The sequence below is a fragment of the Myotis nattereri genome (genome assembly GCF_964212035.1).
Source record: "Myotis nattereri genome assembly, chromosome: 2".
NCBI lineage: Eukaryota > Metazoa > Chordata > Mammalia > Chiroptera > Vespertilionidae > Myotis > Myotis nattereri.
In genome coordinates, this window is record NC_138076.1 from 31,375,381 (window position 1) to 31,395,711 (window position 20,331).

Sequence of the window (20,331 nt, forward strand, 5' to 3'; positions counted from 1 at the left end):
ATAATTTGTATCATATTTACATATTCTCACTTAAATGCTAATTGTCATAAGTGAACTTATTTCATGGCTCATGGGAAAACTCGCCTGTAAACCTATGCTGGTGGTGTTGATGATGTTGACTTGATAATGAGATAATAATGGATCATTGTCTTCTGATGTATTGGGGGGAACTGAAAAGATTTTCTCATGTCGGAAGGGTGGTGAAGTTTCAAGTGAATGGTGTTCAGGTCATCTTTTATAAGAAGATTCCAGATATAAATGCCTCACTCTTTGAAGTGTCTCCTGATGTAGGATAAGGGAGGGAGGATGATTGCTCAACTTAGAGAAAAGAATGCTGGTTTCATTTATTAACCACAAGTTGATCTTTGTAGAAGGGTTACAGTAAATAAATAGCATAAGCCAGTTAAACCCTGGTACTTATTTACTACTGAGTGTGTAAAAATGTGACATGGACAGGAGTGTTGGTATGTCTTCTAATAAGATTTCTTTTTTTCGTTTCATCTCAGGGTTCAGCAGGATTAAAAGGAGACCGTGGCCCCCCCGGAGGAGTTGGATTTCCCGGCAGTCGTGGTGACATCGGCCCTCCTGGGCCTCCAGGGTATGGCCCAAGTGGCCCCGCTGGTGACAAAGGACAAGCGGGCTTCCCGGGAAATCCTGGACCCCCCGGCCAGCCAGGTGAGGCCCGAGGACCTCAGGTGCAGCACAAAGATGCACAGGGGTCCTGGACTCAGTGATGTGGGCATGTGGGTTTGGTTTCAGTTCTTCCAGAGGTGATCTGGGCAAGTCCTTCTTTGGCCTTTTTGTACATTCATTTGTATATAAGACTAGAGGCCTGGTGCACGAAATGTGTGCACTTGGGGTGGAGGGTCCCTCAGCCCAAATTGCGAGAAGGTACAGGCCAGGCCGAGGGACCCCAGTGGTGCAGGGTCAGGGCCAGGGAGGGACATGGGAGGTTGGCCCACTGAGGAGGGACTGCGGGAGGGCTCCAGGGCATGTCCAGCCTGTCTCGCTCAGTCCCGATCAGTTGGACCCCAGCAACAAGCTAACCTACCGATTAGAGTGTCTGCCCCCTTGTGATCAGTGCATGTCATAGCGATCAATTGGTTGAGTGGCCTTAGCATATCATTAGCATATTATGCTTTGATTGGTTGAATGGCTGACTGGATCACCAGACACTTAGCATATTAGGCTTTTATGATATAGGATGGGCCAGATAGTATGTAGGATTGGGCTAAAAACATTTGAATATATAGATGATTTTCCTTATAATAAATATATAGCTATACCAGCTAAAGTCAACCTTTGATGTGGGAGTGATTTCAACATAAGCCCATTTTTTTTCCCCTCATCTGTTTTCAGTGTTTCCCAGGCACAGTCAGTCCATTTTGGCTTCTGGATATCCCACAGAGTATACCTTGCCTGTTGATTAATTCTATAACAGTGTCAACTTCATTATTGATATTTAATTCCATGTTGGTTTTAGTCACTTGCTGACTGTTTTTTTCTGTGACTGTGTGTGCCAGGCACTATGCTAAGTGGTGATCAGAATGATAAGCAAGACAGACATGGCCCTGCCCCCCTGGAGCTCACTGTCCAGGGTTTGGCAGAGCACGTGGAGAAAGGACTATGTGTGGGTTTCCCACAGGCATGCTCAGGGACAGAGGTGTACAAGGGAAAGCTCCGGGTCTTGCACACATAGGTTCCCAATAAGTTATTAGTAGAATATGACTTAGGGTAGAAATGGAACACTCACATCTTTCCCTAGAAAATCCTGGAATGGGAAGAGGAGAGGCTGGGAATGGCTTGGATAAAAGGAGAAAAGGAAGTGTGCTTCACTAAGACATGTTTTCAAAGCTGTAAACAATGAATGAAAGGACTTTGGGTGATTAAAAGTGTGTGACTAGTAAACATTGAAAAACATAACTAAGTAGCTGGATAATCAAACTATCCAACAAGAACTCTGTAGAAGCAATTACATTATGGCTTTCTTGCTTACAGATTTGCCAATTCTGTCGTCAGCCATACATCTAGCCCAAGTTTTATCAATTCCTATGCCTATTGGGAACTATTTCCTTATTAAGACATAATATAAAGTTCATAAGCATTCTGACCCAGAAAGTCTTCGATGGAAGTCCAAGTTTAGCATCCTAATGTATCTGTTATTATTACCATTCTCATTGTTTGTGAGAACATTGATTACTTAGCACCAAATTGTGACTCCACTGATAATTGTTCTCTCTTTAGTAAGAAATGTCTCTTTTGTCACTCCTTTGGGGCAGGGAAATACTGAGTTTGACTTAGAAAGATCCCCAGTATTAGAAAAGAGACCACTGATCACTTCCCTTCAGCTCCTGATCCCCAAATCTACATATTAAGTGTTCTTTGTACTTCTGGGATCTGAAAACTTGCAGAGCTACAAAATGGAATCAGACCTTCCTCTTGGCCAGAAACTACTATCAGAAAAACCACCTGGGGTACATCTAGATACATCCCGGTAGGATGGGGAAGAAGGCATTGTTGGCAGTGCGGTTAGTCTTTTTCCATATTCTGTAGAGTTTCTTGGCCACCCAGACCCATTCAGCTTTTGGATTAGAAACCTGACCTTCTTTGATCCGCCAGAACTCTGTTTACTCTGGTGACCATAAAAGTCTCCATCTGGGGTAGAACTGATAGCAAATACGTGTTGGAATCAGTCGGGAGGCATTTCCTATACTCTATAGCTCAAGAATGTGTTGGCTGTCACTGGGAGGCCCTACGTATCTTGAATTCTCGTAAGGCATGTGAAGAGTTGTTGCACACATTCCTGGAGATGATCCCTTTAGTCCTTTCTTAATAGCTAAATCCTGACGCCCAGTGCATCTCCTGTGCACGAATGTCCTGGGGGCTGGGCTGGCACCTCCTAGCTTGTGATGGTCTTGACAGCAGACATCTGCCCAGCTGCACTGTTACCAGTAATGCATAACCATCCATTTGGCACGTTGTGAAGATAACTTACCACCAGATGAACATAATTTAGGTTGCTCTCAGTGCAACTCAGAAATAGTACTGGCTGAGAAATTGAGAGAGAACAGTAAAAGTGTTTTGACTTTTTGAGACAGACTAAAGAAGAAATTCCCCAGGCCCATCTCACCTTTTGTCATGGCAGGCCATTCAGCTTTTCTTGATTCTTACTTTGGACCATGAAGGAATTCTTTAGTCAGACAAATCTAGGTCACTCTGGACATACATTTTGGGGTGAGGAGGAACAACACTCTGTGAGAGATTCTAGAAAAATAGAGGGAGGAAATGGAGGTGTGCAGATGGAGGTGTCTGTCCAGGTACACACAGTGCGCTCAGAGGACGCAATTCTGGGCTCACGCGATGTCCTTGCTTTTTTTCCGCAGGTCTCAGGGGTGAAGCAGGAAGGGTCATGCCTTTACCTGGCCCCCCTGGAGCAGATGGACTTCCGGGTTCCCCAGGTTTCCAAGGGCCCCAAGGTACTTTTAAGTTCTACTTCACCTGGAGGTGGAATTGGAACATTCTCAGGTTTTTCTCATGCTGATCATTGGTCTTGCCCACAACAGGTGACCGAGGTTTCCCTGGACCCCCAGGAAGGCCTGGCCTCCCAGGAGAGAAGGGCACTGTCGGCCAGGCGGGGATTGGATTTCCAGGGCCTCCAGGCCCCAAAGGTAAGCCTGCAGGATGAGCTCAACCATGAGTGGGACCGTAGCTTTCATTCCCTGGCTGGTCAGCACCATGGGCTGTGCTCTCTCTGGTCACCTTTACTTGAACTTACGGGAGTACAAGGCAATGGACATGAAGACGCTATGCGGGTAGTGACCGTGCAGATATGGGAAGGCTTGCTCATGACCTCACAGTGCAGTGATGTCAGTCACTAAAGCCATGGGTGAAATGGTGCCTGCAACACAGTGATTTGGTTGGTGGAGTTGGAATATTAGGGGACTGGAAGCTGCACGGGCAGCTGGCAGATGCTACATGCATTTAAACTCACCCAGAGGAAATTCTCTGTCATCAGTGAAGGAAATACACAGCCAGTGGCACCTCCAGCTGACTGGCCTTGGAAGTCGGAAGGAAGGTCATGGGCAGGTGCGGGGATGGCAAGGCCTCTCTGCACATGGGGCTAGTATCCCCACAGGGTGCTGACATTTTAGAACCAGCACTTCTTTCTGAAAGTTGTAAGGAAGTAAAGAGGACAGTTTCACTCTTTTTTGTTGCTTTCTTATTCAACTAGTCCTTCAGGTAGACCCTGGCCTATAGACTTGCCATGACGAACATGGTCAGGACTGCGAAGGTGCTATGAACGATAGGGGGCGTGTCTTTCCCATTTGGATGGGCATCATGGCCCCAGTTTCACTGGCCATTTGGCCCAAACTGAGTTTAAAGACTTGTCCAGCCTCCTGGCTTTTTGTCTAGAGCAGCCGTGGGCAAACTACGGCCTGCGGGCCGGATCCGGCCTGTTTGAAATGAATAAAACTAAAAAAAAAAAAAAACCTTTTATGTACCCTTTTATGTAATGATGTTTACTTTGAATTTATATTAGTTCACACAAACACTCCATCCATGCTTTTGTTCCGGCCCTCCGGTCCAGTTTAAGAACCCATTGTGGCCCTCGAGTCAAAAAGATTGCCCACCCCTGGTCTAGAGGCATGCATCACACCTACTGTCATGGTTACAGCCTAGACATTTGGCGGACCAGAGACAGCAGCCTCTTTCCTCCTAGAGCCACATAATAACCACCCATGTACGTGGTTACTTCTGTCAGGTGTAAAGAGCAGAAGGCCCTTAATGACCCTCCAAGTTCATGGGGGAAGGCAGAGGCCTTCTCCATGTCCACGGACCCCACTCTATTCCATATGAGAGCCATAGCATTGCCATCATGACAGGTAAAGTTTAACTGATTAAAGGTCTTCATTAGAAGCCCTTTGCCCACATCTCACAAAGCTGCTTGGAGGTGCAGATGCTGGTGGGCGGTTAGGTCTACTCTCTGTTGGGACCCCTCAGCACAACAGCCCCACAGCAGGTGCCATTGAGGTGTGTGCTTCTGCAAACTCATAAATGACTGCAGGTCATGGACCGCCGCAGCCCACAGGAGGGGTGTAAACCAGCGTCTCTTAGACTTCGCTGCACACGGGAGCCATGTGGGCAGCTGTGTGAAAGCCGTGAGAACCTTTGAGTTGGGACCCAGTCTTTACATGTCGCCATGTGCCTCCAGTGTGGTGCAGCCCAACTTGAGAACCAGTGCTTCTCAAACTTGAATGCATCCAGGAATCACAAAGGGTCTGGGGAAAATGTGGACCAGCTTCCATAGCTCTCTAGCAGGGCAACAGCACTGTTCTCAAATCATGGCCACACTTGGGTAGTGAGAGTTTAAAGTGCCATTCTTAGTCTGCTAACGCCAAGGTGTTTGTGTTTGTTTTGGGGGAGTAGGACGGGAAAGAAAAAGTCATTGAGTAGGAGAAAGGAAGGATTGGGATTGGTCTGAGTGGTCCACGGCCCCCGAGCTGCCCCCCAGGTGGCCCTGGTGGCACTGCCATGACCAGATGATCTCATCTTCCTCTTAGAACCACCTCTATGGGGCTTCCTTTTTGTTGGCCACCTCCAATCAGTTCAGTTTACCCCTGAGCAAGCGTGAAAGAAGTGAAGAAAGTGGGAAATAGCATTATTACATTCATTCTTATTTTGTTTCTTCAAAATAGGTGTTGATGGCTTGCCGGGAGATCTGGGACTTCCTGGGAATCCAGGTCGCCCAGGAATTAATGGCTTCCCTGGCAACCCAGGTCCGCCCGGCCAGAAGGTGGGTACTGAGTGTTTTCTGGATGGCTATGTCCTCCACCCTTGTGATTAATTGGACACACACAATGTGGGTTAGTAATCTCACGGGCTCTATGGGATCAGCATGTTTGGTTTTTAATGAAATAGCATAGAGTAGAAAATACCCAAGAACACAGCACATAGTAGTAACTGTTTTGGGGAAAACCATCTGTTTCCACTTTACGAGTATGTTCTTGCTTGTGTGTATACTGCATCTCAACATACAATGTCTGTCTCATTGTGGGTGGCAGAAGAAAGCTGTTTGAAAGCCATTGTCCTACAAGATGTACTAGCCCCTCAGGAAGGTCTAGCATAGCGTTTCTCCGCCTCTGCATTATTAACTTGCTGCTCCAGTGATTTTTTTGTGGCGAGGGCTGCCCCAAACATTTGGGATCTTTAGCAGCTTCCCCCATGATACTTAAGGAGCACACCACACCCACCTTAATTGTGACCACCAAAAATATCTCCGGATATTACCAGATGACATCCCGGGGGAGGGAGGGGCGCAAAATGGCCCTGGTTGGGAACCCCTGGGCTAGTGTCACTTCAGGACTCTCCTTACCCTCATACATCCCCTCTGTCCACTTGCTCACAGTTGAAATTCTGCTCAGTAAGTGTAACTGACTCTTGGATAGATCCGTTTCTGTTCTGATGGTGAGAAAGGGAAGTGAAATTACCCGAGCGCATCAGTCCTAAAAGGGAGAAAGGGCCAAGGGCAGTCCTTTGTCGATATAGAACTCGCTGGTCTATTTCCTTTCTGTGAGGAGTGCAGGGAAAGCTGTGGGGACCGGGCAGGGGTGCGGGGAGGCAGCTGCTCCTCAGTGACCCTGGGAAGCTCCTTCCTGAGAAACACCTAACTTCCTGGTGTCCCTGCTCCCTGTGGCTAAGACAGAAGAGAGGCATCCGGAAATCTATCTTTATAAAACACTCCTAACCTGCACTTGAGTTGAACATTAGTCAGTGGTGGTGGCGGGTGGATCACTTTAACTCTGTGGTTAGTAAACACCAAATGCACATGGAATTAAGGATTTGGCTCATGAGTTAAAACACTGTACTTTTTCAAATATCCCTTGGATTGAGTTCCTGGCATTTTGCAAATTTCCTGCTGGGATGTCTAGGATTCCCCCTCCTGTCCAGAGTCCTCATCTGGAAGTTGTGACCAACAGTGGACACCAGAGGGCACTGTGATGGACATAATGGCCACCTACTGCTTCACACAGCCTATGTCAGCGCCTACATGGGGGCTGTTTGGAAAGCACTCTCGGGCCCTCAAGATACTTCCTTTATTTTTAACCATCTGCATTTGTCAAAGCCCTTTGACTCATAAATAGATTTAAATGTTTAATTTTATGTGAAAGCCTTCATTAAAGCAAAAACTACATAAAGGGTGTCCTGTTCCTGTCCTGGAACTTTTCCTCTTCTTATGAAAATATCTATTAGCTGGGCCACCAATCATATTCAGACAAGTGATTGGGGTGGGGGATGGGGGGTTGCCTCTCCCTCTTTGTAAAATGAAAACGATAAAAATTGCCTACCTTTTTGGCTCATAGTGAGATCGAAAGGACATAGTAGGTATGAGGAAGCTTTGCAGATGGAAGCGGATTGGGCAGGTGTTATTAAGTGCACCACGGAATCAGTTAACAGTCTGCACTTTTGCACTTGGCTGATAAAATCATGGGCTTTGCTGGTGAACTTGCTTCTCTGTGTTTGGGACTTTCCAGGGAGAGCCCGGGATTGGTCTGCCAGGACTCAAAGGAGCGCCAGGTCTTCCAGGCACTCCTGGCACACCTGGGGAGAAGGGGAACATCGGGGGACCAGGCATTCCTGGAGAGCATGGAGCCATCGGACCCCCCGGCCTTCAGGGAATCAGAGGTAACTTCTTACAAGTAAATCTGGACTGTGGCAAAGACTGGGTCTGTTTATTTTGTGTCCTCAGAGCACCTATTAGCTTCTGAGTGTTTGGTGAATGAATGATGAAAGGCCTAGAGTATATGGCTTTCTGTTGCTGTGGCTTATTGTACAAGTAGGTAGTGTGTGCTGTGAAACATGCTGTGGTCCCCATGCAGTTTACTCACAATTTCTTCCCAACCAGGTGACCCAGGACCTCCTGGATTACAGGGTCCCAAAGGAGCTCCAGGAGTTCCTGGAGTTGGTCCCCCTGGATTGATGGGCCCCCCCGGAAGACAGGGACCACCAGGATCCTCAGGTGATGTGACATTCATCCAGAATGATTTCTTCCCCAAATCATATTCATAACGGCACAGGAGCTGATGCTGGAGTTTCCCATGAAGTTAGCAGAATCTGTGACTAAAAAGGCGAAAAGTAAATTCTATTTGTGGAAATAAGTTTGGTTGTTTGCTTAAAAGTAGTCACAAGTGTCTTTCTTCTTCTTCCACGGGGCTTGGTTTATAAGACCTCCCCTTTATTGTGCAGTCGATAACTTTTTCAAATTCAAAATGAGGGTGTGTATATCTTATCTGTCCATGGAAGAGTTAATAAGTTGTGAATAATCTGAGTCGACTTCTAGAAGCTTCCTTTGCCTTTGATAATAATTGTAGAACTGAGACAGTGATGGTGGACTATGGCAAGACAATCAATGAAAAGTGCGAAGAGAAGCTAGGCTTAGGTCTAAACACTGCGGAGAGATGGGGTGGTGTTTCGAATGCTGATTACTGACTCCTGATGGCAGAAAGGAGGGACTTTTTCTTGGGACATTGTTTATCCACCAACTGCCTCAGTGACCCCAAACACCTCTCTCTGGGAAGGTGACAACCAGCCCAACCTCCAGCGGGGGAGGGTTCACATACTTTCTGCAGAAAGTAGCAATTAAGCTCACTGAAGTGTATTGCACACACCTGTAAATTCTCCTAAAGCAGCGGTTCTCAACCTGTGGGTCGCGACCCCTTTGGCGGTCGAACGACCCTTTCACAGGGGTCGCCTAACACCATCCTGCATATCAGATATTTACATTACGATTCCTAACAGTAGCAACATTACAGTTATGAAGTAGCAACGAAAATAATTTTATGGTTGGGTCACAACATGAGGAGCTGTATTTAAAGGGCCAGAAGGTTGAGAACCACTGTGCTAAAGGTTATTTGCTCTTCACCCACCTTCAGGCCCACCTGGAGTGAAAGGAGAGAAGGGTTTCCCCGGATTCCCAGGTCTGGACATGCCAGGACCCAAAGGAGATAAAGGCACTCAAGGGCTCCCCGGCCTAACTGGACAGTCGGGGCTTCCTGGTCCTCCTGGACAGCAGGGGACGCCAGGACTTCCTGGGTTTCAAGGTAAATGATTTGTGAACTTCTGCCCCAAAGTGATGCTGAGGCAACACCTTACCTTATCATGACCCTCACTATATGTCATCAGCATTCACAGTCCTTCCATCTGGCCACAGGTCTCAAGGGAGAGATGGGCGTCATGGGGACCCCAGGGCAGCCTGGCTCTCCAGGACCAGCGGGCACGCCAGGATTTCCGGGTGAAAAAGGTAGGGATCTGATAACTTCAGAAAGGCCTGTCTGATGTCTATGTCTTGATGCTTCTTGGGAAATTCTGCAATGGTTATAGATGATGTTTTATTTCAAGAGGCAAAGGAAAGAAGTTAAGAAGATCAAGCAAGGGATCTGGAAGATTCCTCTTACAGTAGGAATTCATGGTGCACAGTGTGTGTACTCTGCCAACAAATCAGAGAGGAGACAAGTTTCAGGTGTTATTGACACAGTTGAGATTCTGTGTTTGTGTGTGTGTGTGTGTGTGTGTGTGTGTGTGTGTGTGTTTTGAGAAATGGTGGAAGCTTCAGTCATGTGAGGTCACAGGAACTGAATCCTTAGACTCAAATGAACAAACTGGGCAAATTCATGTCTTAATTTTTATTTCTTATCTTGCTATTTTAACTTGGTCCAAAATAACGTTTTTTTTAAAAAAATGACTTTGCATGTGAGACATAAAAATGGTGATTGATTGATTTGTTTAGTAGAACAGGAAAATTCCTCTTCTATTAGTTTATATAGAATTGAGTGGCACCATGAACAGGAGTAATAAAGGTATTTAGGGAGGAGAGAAAATCAAAATTATTTAAACTAATAAGTGAAGTCACAAATATTAGAATTGTTAGCAAAAAATGAATTCTAGAAAGTGGCTTTATTGTTCATTGACCTGGGTCAGATTCTTCTAGGTAACTCAAAACCAAAGGTAACACTTACCATTTAATGCCATTTCTGGATAGTCCATTAGTGCTTTAAACTTTCTATCTCAGTTGTTTCCACGAGCCAGAAAGAATGCCACACTTTGTCACTGCCTCTGAGATACTTGGTCACATCTCACTGGGTGTCTTCTCTTTCCTCTACAGGGGACCATGGCTTTCCGGGCTCTGCAGGACCCAGGGGAGACCCTGGTGTCAAGGGTGAAAAAGGAGCTGTTGGTCTCCCTGGCAAGCCTGGAACCATGGATAAAACTGACATGGACACCATGAAGGGTGAAAAGGGAGATCCAGGAGACAAAGGTAACCTGGAGGGAGGCTTTAACAATGGAGATAGAACGACTTGCCTAACCAGTGGTTTGGTTCTCCACCCGTAATATCAAACCAGCCCGTGTTTCGGCAACACTGCCCTATTTTAAGTAGGCATGGGTCCTCACTATTTTGTCACGTGTGTTCTGTAGGCCAAGTTGGTCCAAGTGGTGACAAAGGATCTCAAGGAGACCCTGGGACCCCAGGACTGCCCGGAAAGGACGGCCAAGCAGGGCATCCTGGGCAGCCAGGTATGAAGTGGAGTTCAAGTTCACCGGCATGGCAGTCCCTCATGCTGAGGAAATGTTAATGGGCACATTTCGTAGGCATTAACCTGTTTGGTTTTTCTCTTTATTATTTCAGGACCTAAAGGTGATCCAGGCATTAGCGGAACACCAGGTTCTCCAGGACTTCCCGGACCAAAAGGATCGGTTGGTGGAATGGGCCTGCCAGGTGCGTTGGGTTTAGGAGAGGTGTCTTCCTTTTAGCCCATGCACATGCATTGCTGCAGGCTGAGGACATAATCCAGGCAGATGTGGCTTTTACACAAATGCATATCTTCATTTCTTTATGGTCTCTTAGCTGGGGGTGAATAGGATTTGGCTGAGACTATGAGCATTGTTAAAAAACTAAAGTCACAATTTAATAACAAAACATGGGCTGTAGACCATCAACTTCTGATGATCTCATGCCGCTAAAGCCCTTTGATGTTAACTCAGCAGAATTCTCTGGGCCCCTCTGCCCTAGTCCTGAACTGGCATCAGCACTTTGCTGTCAGCATTTGCTCTGATGACAACAGCCAGAGAGGAGGCACGTGAGAGAAGGCAGAGAGCTTAGGACTCAGCTTGGTCTGGGTGCTAATGCAGACAGAGTGTTACCGTCCAGACAGGAAACATCTAGGTCTCTGGTTGCACTCACTTGTAAGTAGGTATGGCTACTCACGTACATTACGAAACCAAGCACACGTGTACTTTTCAAGGCCTGTCTCACGCCCCTCTGATTCATTCAGATAATGAGAGTTGATTGTAGAATATAAAACATAAAAACCATTTCTCACATGGTTGTGAAAGTAAATATGCTAAGCAGATTTCTTATCTCTTTTTATGAAACGATGGTCTCTAAAATACAGAAATGTCTTCTTGTGTGGCTTTCCTGGGTTGGGTGACTGGCATCTGCCAGGATGACTTACAGATGAATAAATGAAGGGACACATCTTCTTTTACCTTCGTCATGACTGGCTGTCAAGGTGCTTTTTAAATTTTTATTATTAGCACCTGCTCCTCACACATTTACGTTTCCATTGTTCGTGTTTATAGGATCACCTGGAGAGAAAGGTGTGCCTGGAATCCCCGGCTCGCAGGGGGCCCCTGGCTTACCTGGAGAGAAAGGAGCGAAAGGGGAGAAGGGGCAAGCAGGCCGGCCTGGCATTGGAATTCCGGGACAGCCTGGGGAAAAGGTAACAGCAGCCTGCACGGAAACCACCCCTCCCATCACCCAAGTGGAAATCCTTCCCTAGGAATTTTCAGGAAGCATCTCAGCACATTCAATGACCCATAACAGAGAACAGTTTCCCTCAACTTATTATAAGTTGCCTCTCTTCTCTACTTCCATTCATGACCCTGTCCCAAGGAAAGATCTGGAAACTTGTTGAGAGGCAAGGGCAGCAAGCTGTCACCGGAGGAGGAAAGAGAGAGGGGGAGCGTGAAGCAACATGAGAAGTAGGCCGACAGGTGGCTCCTGTGCTCTGGGTTGTTGGACTTGCCTGTGTTCAGGTGTGGACTTGGATTCTTTGGTTAGAAAGCTGGACACGAACCACCCCACGTTACAATCTTTATTGCACCAAAATGTATAGGATGATCTGGAAAGCATCTACAGACACCTGTTTCGGGGGCAGATATAATATTAATGGCCCTGATTTTTACTCACAGGGAGATCAAGGCATAGCAGGTTTTCCGGGAAGTCCTGGAGAGAAGGGAGAAAAAGGAAGCCTCGGGCTCCCAGGCATGCCCGGGCCTCCGGGCCCCAAAGGATCACCAGGAAGTGTTGGCTATCCAGGTAGGTGGGCTGGAGCCTTCCCCTGAGCTTGGGCTTCTGAGATGACAAAGGAAAACCCGAAGTCATGGGCATGCTGGTACTTGATTTTTTCTTTTAGGAAGCCCTGGGTTGCCTGGAGAAAAAGGTGACAAAGGCTTCCCGGGATTGGATGGTGTCCCTGGCGTCAAAGGAGAACCAGGTAGAGACCACTTTTTAGAACACGGACTGGGGCTCCTGGAAGAGAGGCCAAGGTGATAGCCAGGGAGGTGGGACATCAAGCTTCCGGGGAGTTACCCTCCCTGACAGCAAGTTGTGGGCCCAGGATATCGCTGGGTGACCTCTGGATGATCAGAGACAAGCCAAGGCCATCACTTCACTTTTCAGATGAACAAATAGCCTGTGGGGCCGGACAGGGCCTTTTCAAGGTCTGGCCACCCATTAGGAATTAGAATCAAAGTCTCTGAACGGGGTTTATAGCTATTTCCACCCCAGTTGGTTCTAGAAGGAGTTTTACATGGGTTGGCAAGAGAGTTTGATGTACTTTCTCTCCACTCTCACCATCATTTTGGCATCAGGAGCGGTGGTGTTGCTAGCAGGGTGGAGGGATGTCAGGAGTGAACTTGGGGACACCAGGTGTGCCTGGGAATGTAGCATTTTTCACATGCACAGCATGTGGTGACAGGTTCCATGCCTGACTGACATGACCTTTCTCTTCAAGGTCATCCTGGACAGCCTGGTGCGACAGGCCCACCTGGCCCGAAAGGGGAACCCGGCAATGATGGATTTCCAGGGTCGGCGGGAGAGAAGGGTGAACCAGGTATGTCCAGCTGCTGCTCCTGTTCAGAATGGGACTATTCTCTGCAGTAAGCATCTCTCCGAGATGCTTACAGACCAGAGCTGGGTACCAAGTGGCACCAAGGCCATTCCTACTTATAGCCCTGAAAACATCAGTGTGGGCAAGGGCAGCAGGTCTGGGCCGGAAACAGAAGGCAGGAAGGGGGTTGTTTATTTCTTTCTCTCACAAATACTTACGGAAATCTGTCCTCGAAACTGCTCGAGCTCTTGGTGGTGAGTGAATGAGCACACATCAAAAGCCCAGACCACTGCCTTCTCTGCCTGGCGTCTCCCTCTTTAATGGTCCCAGGGATATTTGCTGTTCCAGAACCTGCTTCTGTCTCTGATGGGGTGGGAGGTGCAACTTGGGCAGCAGTGCTGGCTGCTAGTTTGGAGGGTGACAGTTGCATGCCTGCTTGTAGGTAGCAGGAGGACAGCCAGGATTGTCAGGAAGATGGAAGGAGGAAAATGTCACTGGGGAGGAGCATCCAGGGGCTTTTATTGCTATTAGTGTCGGCCTCTTTTTTAAGTTCGTTTTTTCATTCTATGCACCTTATGTTTATATAAAGAATTCTTTAAAAATGCCTCCACACCTTCTTCCCCCCATTTTAATCTTCCCTGAAGCCCTTTCTCACATTTGTGGGCTCCCCGGGGGCTGCTTCCCCAAGTGTCTCTGGCTCTCCCCACCTCTCTTGAGAATAGTTGTCAGTTGGATGGTTGTCTGAGAAAAGCCAATTTGTGAGTCTCCAGACAGTTGTAGGAAATAAGTGCCCATTTGTACAGATTATTTCTGCTAAGTGTCATAATGGTTCTGAGCTGAAAGGGACTTAGGAAAAAGTACTATATTATATCTATGCTGTCAAGGGTATCTTAGGACAACTATAGGAATATAATTTCACTCCCATGGTGCAATTAACTAATTTCTGTGTTCTGCAGATCGTACAGGGTATTGGTACTGTTTTGTACTGTACCTGCAGATCGACTCTTTTAGGAAAGATGAACACTGCTTCTCGCCCTCCTCTTACAGGTATACCCGGAAGAGGAGTCCCAGGGTTTCCAGGGTCCAAAGGAGACAAAGGTAACGTACTGTTCTTCCTTTTCCACTCATTGATGATGCACACGGTGCCTGCAGAACAGGGTGAAAGTTGCAGTGAGGTAGTTGGACATAGACAGTAGATACTGGGTTTGGAATAATCTAATGGGCATGTTTTCTGGCCCGTGACAACACATGACACAGAGCGCTGTGTTTTGGATTTGTTGCTTTGTGAGACGGCAGAGGGAGAGTCAGGAGAGGGGGCTCTGTGATCAGGTCAGGTGATGGCCCTCTCTCTTTCCCTTTTTATTTTTTCCTAATCACCTTGAAATAATCCTAGAATTTTTGTATTTTATTGGAAGGTTTAGGGTAATATATTTTAAACTAAACATGTAGTTCTTTTTTTTCCCCCTAAAAGCTCTTACTTAAAAAAAACACACACACAACTTTTAAAACAGTTTTATTACTATGGACAAACAATAAACTGCACTTACTTAAAGTGTGTGATTGACTGTCTTGATATATGTATGCACCCATGAAAATATCGCCACATTCAAGATAGTGAACAAACCCATCACCCCAAAAGTTTTCTGTGCTGTTTTGTCATCCCCCATTCTGCCTCTTCCTGACCCCAGACATTGACCTGCTTTTTGGCACTATAGATTAGCTTGCATTTTCTAGAATTTTACATAAATGGAATCCTACAGTATTTTACTTTTAGTCTGTCTTCTTTCGTACAGAATAACCAGTTTGAGATTCACCTGTGTTGTTGCATGTGGCAATAGATCATTTTTTTCCTTGCTGAGTGATGTTCTATGGTGCGGACATAACGTATTTTGTTTATCCATTCGCCTGTTGGTGGAACAAGCCTTTAACTTTAGCAGTGCTACTGACTGTAGGCTTATCTGAGCATATACTCACATGCTTTTGGCATAGAGCACTTTCTTTAAAAAGTATACAGAATAATAGCTAAGAACGAGGGCCAGGCTCTGGTATCCTAAGCTGACTCCTCGTTAGGTTGGCTGTGGTAGGAGTTAATTAATAACAAGGAGAGGAAAGGGCGCCCAGCTCCAGTGTTCCTCCTGGAGTCTCTGGCAGCCCCTCCCTCCTATATTCTGGGGTTTCTCTTCTTCCTGCCTTTCTCATGATCTCAATCTGTTTTTATTGTTTAGGCTCAAAGGGTGAAGTGGGTTTCCCAGGATTAGCTGGGAGCCCAGGAATTCCTGGATCCAAAGGAGAGAAAGGATTCTCGGGTCCTCCGGGGCCGCAAGGACAGCCAGGATTGCCGGGAGCTCCGGGCCGCCCCATGGAGGGGCCCAAAGGAGACCGGGGCCCGCAGGGACAACCTGGCCTGCCAGGTAAGGTGTCTGGCCAGGGGCAGAACTGGGGCTGAATCAGAAGGTACAGATATACAATAAGTGTAAAAGAGATTTAAATACATACTTTCTCGATTGAGGTTTTATTTAGACATTGACAGCATTTATTTCAACTTGAAACTGCTTCAGACATTGGGCCTTTTGTGTTTTGGTCTGGGCCAATGCTTTTCTGTGTCCTTTCTGTCAAGGGATTCAGTATATATGACACATGATTAAGGGAGAGAGGAGAGAGGATTGTGGGAAAGGGCTGGAGCACGAATGGCACCTGTGCTGGTTGTTTCGGCCAGATGACATCTGGCAGGCCTCCCCCTCACGGCCACGGGCACTGCTGCAGCATCGCTGCCCTTGAACCCAGCAACACAGGGCCTGTGGACACCGAGAGGGCAGTGCTTATATCAACATTTTCTGCCAAAGAGCAGATCAGATTCTTCCTTCTAGGGCACCTTGATTTCTTTGGGCTCACACAGCTTGATGCTGTGTTGCTACATATAGTTAGGGACAGTTGATTGACCATAGATATGGTGTGGCTGTATATGCAGTTGGCGACAGTTGGATGGCAGCGATGACAGCCATGGGCCAATGACACCCATACATAAAAACTCCCTCACCTGACATGTGTGACTTTTGTGTCTCCCATTAGGGCCTCCGGGACCAATGGGGCCTCCAGGGCTCCCTGGGATTGATGGACTGAAAGGTGACAGAGGAAACCCAGGCTGGCCAGGGGCCCCTGGTCCTCCAGGACCCAAGGGAGACCCAGGATTCCAAGGCATGCCTGTAAGTTGTCATTTATAGGTCTTGTTTTTGAAAAGAATCACAAAATAATATGCCTGTGTGTGTGTGTGTGTGTGTGCACGTGTGCGCATGCGCGCTCGCATATGTATTCCACTCAGAAATCCTCTCAGGATCAGTTCCTTCAGTTCCTTCTCTCTTGCCAGTCATCAGCCATCTTTATTGGCACCACAGTAGGCAACTATTAAACATTTTTTACAGTCTAGTTTTACAATGACCATTAAAGAGAAATGTTATACCACTTGAAAACACAGTTCAATGCATGGGTTTAAAAATCTACTTACAAACTTGATGCAAAAAGCAAGCCTCAGTAACATAGAAATATACTCCACATTTCTAGTCTCTCTATGTAGTTATGTATAAATACGTGTATATGTGTGTGTATATATATGTATATGTATATATGTATATGTGTGTATGCACTCATATGACATACATATCTTAAAACACACACACACATACACACACACACACACATGCCTGTATATAGTTGATCCTGAACAACATGGGTTTGAATGATGCAGGTCCACTTATATGTGGATTTAAAAAATATATATACAGTTAGCTCCTGTGTCCCCAGGTTTTGCATCCTCAGATTTAACCAACTGTAGATTGAAAACAATACTTTATTTTGTAATTAGGAATTCATAGATGTGGAGAGCTGATAGTATGTCTTGTTCCACTATGCCATTTTATATAAGGAACTGGAGTATCCTCAGATTTTGGTATCTGGAGGAGGTCATGGAACCAATTCCCCAGGAATACTGAAGATGACTGTAGTTAAGTTTTGGGGGAGTCAAAAGTTATATAAAAATGTTTCACTGCTCAGGAGGTTGGCACTCCTAATTCCTGCAATGTTCAGGGTCAACTGTATATATTTGTGCATATTATTTTGGTTATGGCACCTATTAAAATAAATTAAAGCAAAGAAACAAATATATGTTAGAAACAATACAATTTTTTATATATCGAGAAAGAAACTAGAAGAAAAAACTATTGAGTTAGCAGCTAGAATATGAGATAATATTTTTAAAATACATGAATATTGTTATAAAGAAAAATAATCCTTTTTTAGTATATTTTACCTCATTTCCATATTTAAAATCACTTTTCAGATAAGATATGAAGCTAATTCTAAAGAAAAAGCACTATGCTTGAGTGTTTAGGGGAAAGTTTTCCAGAAAGGTAGTTGGTGTTGGTAGATTGATGTGTTGCCATGATAAATGTTTAGGAAGTCCCAACTCTGTTCATGGCATTGTGGTCTGGGGTGGGACAGCAGAATGTCAGACTTGCACCTGCTCTGAGAACTTACCACATAGATGGACAAGAAGAGGGGACACAGTGAATGAAGCAAGTTGATTCACTTCCCTTGTTTTGACATACATAGAGTTTTTGGCATTCTTTTTACATCTTTCAAGAACCACAAGACACCATTTATCCACAAAGATACTTTGCAGAACATGAAGGGGTTGTCCCAGTTTCCCAATGACTAGTTACTTGAGAGTCTTATTGTTCATCTCCTGAATGATTCCCAACTGATGTTCTCTTTGTGTGTCTAGGGGATTGGTGGTACTCCAGGAATCACAGGTGCTAAGGGTGATATGGGACCTCCAGGAGTTCCAGGTTTTCAAGGTAAGACAGTAAAGGTGATGCTGCTTAAAGACACATTTACCTATTCCCAGAGCTTCCTAACCACTGGCACTTTAATATTGATAGAACCAGTATAATTATAGAACAAGTCTTATTCTCTTCAAATTAAATATGCTATTTCGATGTGACAGCCCAATTTGTATAATGCTATGAATGGCTGTATAAAGATGTTCTGATTTTTTTTTTACTAAGAATCACTGGATCATTGCATCTCAATTATTTGAATATCATTAAGAAGTCATGGATTTTGGTCATTCATTAACTTATTAATGTGTTGAGAAAATATGTAGGGGTACCTACCAATGTTCAGACACTGTGATTTTTACTGCTGAATCAGATACATATGAATGAAAGGTCCATAAAACAAGTGCTCAGCCTGCAGGTTTTGTGGTCTATTTGGGGACATGTGTGAATCAGATGTGACCAAAAACAATATCATGTGCTCCTCCACTGGTTGAGACCATTTTGCAGTTTGTTGCATGTTTGGAAATGTGATTTTTGGGTTCTTGAAAGAAGAGTTTCATCAAAAGTTTAACATAGTTGACCAGAAGTAATACTCTTTTCTTCCATAAGCATAAATGGGAAAATTTCACTGTGTGTATGTATATGCATGCATGCATATATGTGTGTACATATACACGTGTATATTCACATGCATGTATGCATATGCGCACATGTGTATCTTTACACATGCCTATGCCTATGCACACTTGTATATCTTTTATGATCCTGGACAAAGACAATGTTGTGCTTTCTTCCAGGTCAGAAAGGTCTCCCTGGCCTTCAGGGAATTAAAGGAGATCAAGGAGACCAAGGTTTCCCTGGATCTAAAGGTACGATAATGTGCTGAATTGGAAGGTGCCTTACGGATTTGAGGAAATATGAAAGCCATTGAACTCACAGAATTAGGGTGTTTGGTTTTACCAATGTGAAAAGGCTCAAAGGTCATTAGAAAATAATCAACCAAATTCTTTAGTAGCTAGTCAGAATTGCTGTATTTGACTAATCTGGTAGACATTTTTACCAGTGACTTATCTTGAAATCAGCGACTTGAAGTCATAATAGGAATAACATCGATCTTGCACAAGTAGGCTGAATGAATTCTGGTTGGACAGTAAGGAGTTCTTTATAGGAAAGGGTCTTCCTCTCCCCCGCACTGGGCATCGACAGCGTGCAGTGGCTCTGAAAAGCACATGATAATTTTGGAAGTAGTTTAATTAAGTACAGTGCATCCCATTGTAATCTTTGCTGGCCAGACCTTGTTTCTGGAGCTGTGTTGAGTTTTTTTAAACCTTGTTCCAAGGGAGAGAATGAGCAACTGAAATGCAGTGAGAAGTGATATGTCAGGAAAGAAAAGAAAAGGGGGGATATGTGTGGGAGGAGTGAGAGAATTAGGGAATGCTTGGTTGAAGAAGGGAGATTGAGGCAGACCTCAGACTCCTCGGAAAACTCTTATTATTGCACATATTTCAAGATCTATCACACAGAAGAAGGATTAAGTTTATTCACCATTAAAAAGTAAGACTAGCGGTTATAATGTACCGTGAGGCAGATTTCGGATAAGTGGGAGAAAAACTTTCTCCTTGCAAATATGGGCGCTATCCAAGTCACAAGAGAGATGCCTGGAGAGAATGAGCTTCACTTCCTGGCAGTGTTCAAGTGAGGGCCGGATGGTGGTCGTTAGGGAGTCCAGGCAGTTTGAATCGACCCTAATGTGTGTTCCAGGCCTCAGGACTCAGGATTTTAGGTGAAGTAATACATGTGTGCAGATAACATGTATGACTTATGAGGATATGATTACTTGTGTTTTTGATGATGATTTTCTATCTGAGAAACATTCTATTTGGATTGGATTTCACATTGGACTCTTCTTTGGGAGCTCTTTCTGGCATCATACGTTGACTGTGAAATTGATCAGTGGTATCCCTGTTTCCCACAGGTCTTCCAGGTCCCCCTGGGCCCCCGGGTCCCTACCAAATTGTCAAAGGGGAGCCAGGGCTCCCTGGTCCCGAAGGTCCTGCCGGTATGAAAGGGTTTCAGGGTCCTCCAGGCCCCAAAGGACAGCAAGGTAAGATTAACTGGGCTGTGCAGGGGGGGAGTGAGGGTCAGGAAGAGGTCGGGATTTCCTCTTCACCCATGTGTCTCTGGGTAATGACTACATAATCACCTATTTGAATATGATTTTCTTACCTTTCTTTCATGCATATCAAAACCAAACAAAGTTTTTGAGTGGACCTAAAAAAGCCAGAGTGAAATACAGGAATAGCTAGAAGAACATACAACCTAGCACATCACTT

General features: G+C 45.4%; 1 protein-coding gene across 1 annotated transcript in view; it reads left to right on the top strand.

Annotated features, from left to right (window-relative positions):
* COL4A1 (collagen type IV alpha 1 chain) overlaps window positions 1-20,331 on the top strand; it is a 139,524-nt gene that overhangs the window by 107,916 nt on the left and 11,277 nt on the right. The window contains exons 26-46 of the mRNA XM_081084484.1: window positions 507-675; window positions 3,384-3,476; window positions 3,564-3,668; window positions 5,697-5,794; window positions 7,533-7,683; window positions 7,904-8,017; window positions 8,931-9,098; window positions 9,209-9,298; window positions 10,160-10,312; window positions 10,471-10,569; window positions 10,682-10,771; window positions 11,635-11,774; window positions 12,247-12,373; window positions 12,471-12,551; window positions 13,071-13,169; window positions 14,214-14,264; window positions 15,392-15,577; window positions 16,236-16,369; window positions 17,944-18,016; window positions 18,796-18,867; window positions 19,974-20,102. Of these exons, the coding sequence (XP_080940610.1) occupies window positions 507-675; window positions 3,384-3,476; window positions 3,564-3,668; window positions 5,697-5,794; window positions 7,533-7,683; window positions 7,904-8,017; window positions 8,931-9,098; window positions 9,209-9,298; window positions 10,160-10,312; window positions 10,471-10,569; window positions 10,682-10,771; window positions 11,635-11,774; window positions 12,247-12,373; window positions 12,471-12,551; window positions 13,071-13,169; window positions 14,214-14,264; window positions 15,392-15,577; window positions 16,236-16,369; window positions 17,944-18,016; window positions 18,796-18,867; window positions 19,974-20,102 (2,422 nt within the window). The remainder of the gene's footprint in view (window positions 1-506; window positions 676-3,383; window positions 3,477-3,563; window positions 3,669-5,696; window positions 5,795-7,532; window positions 7,684-7,903; window positions 8,018-8,930; window positions 9,099-9,208; window positions 9,299-10,159; window positions 10,313-10,470; window positions 10,570-10,681; window positions 10,772-11,634; window positions 11,775-12,246; window positions 12,374-12,470; window positions 12,552-13,070; window positions 13,170-14,213; window positions 14,265-15,391; window positions 15,578-16,235; window positions 16,370-17,943; window positions 18,017-18,795; window positions 18,868-19,973; window positions 20,103-20,331) is intronic.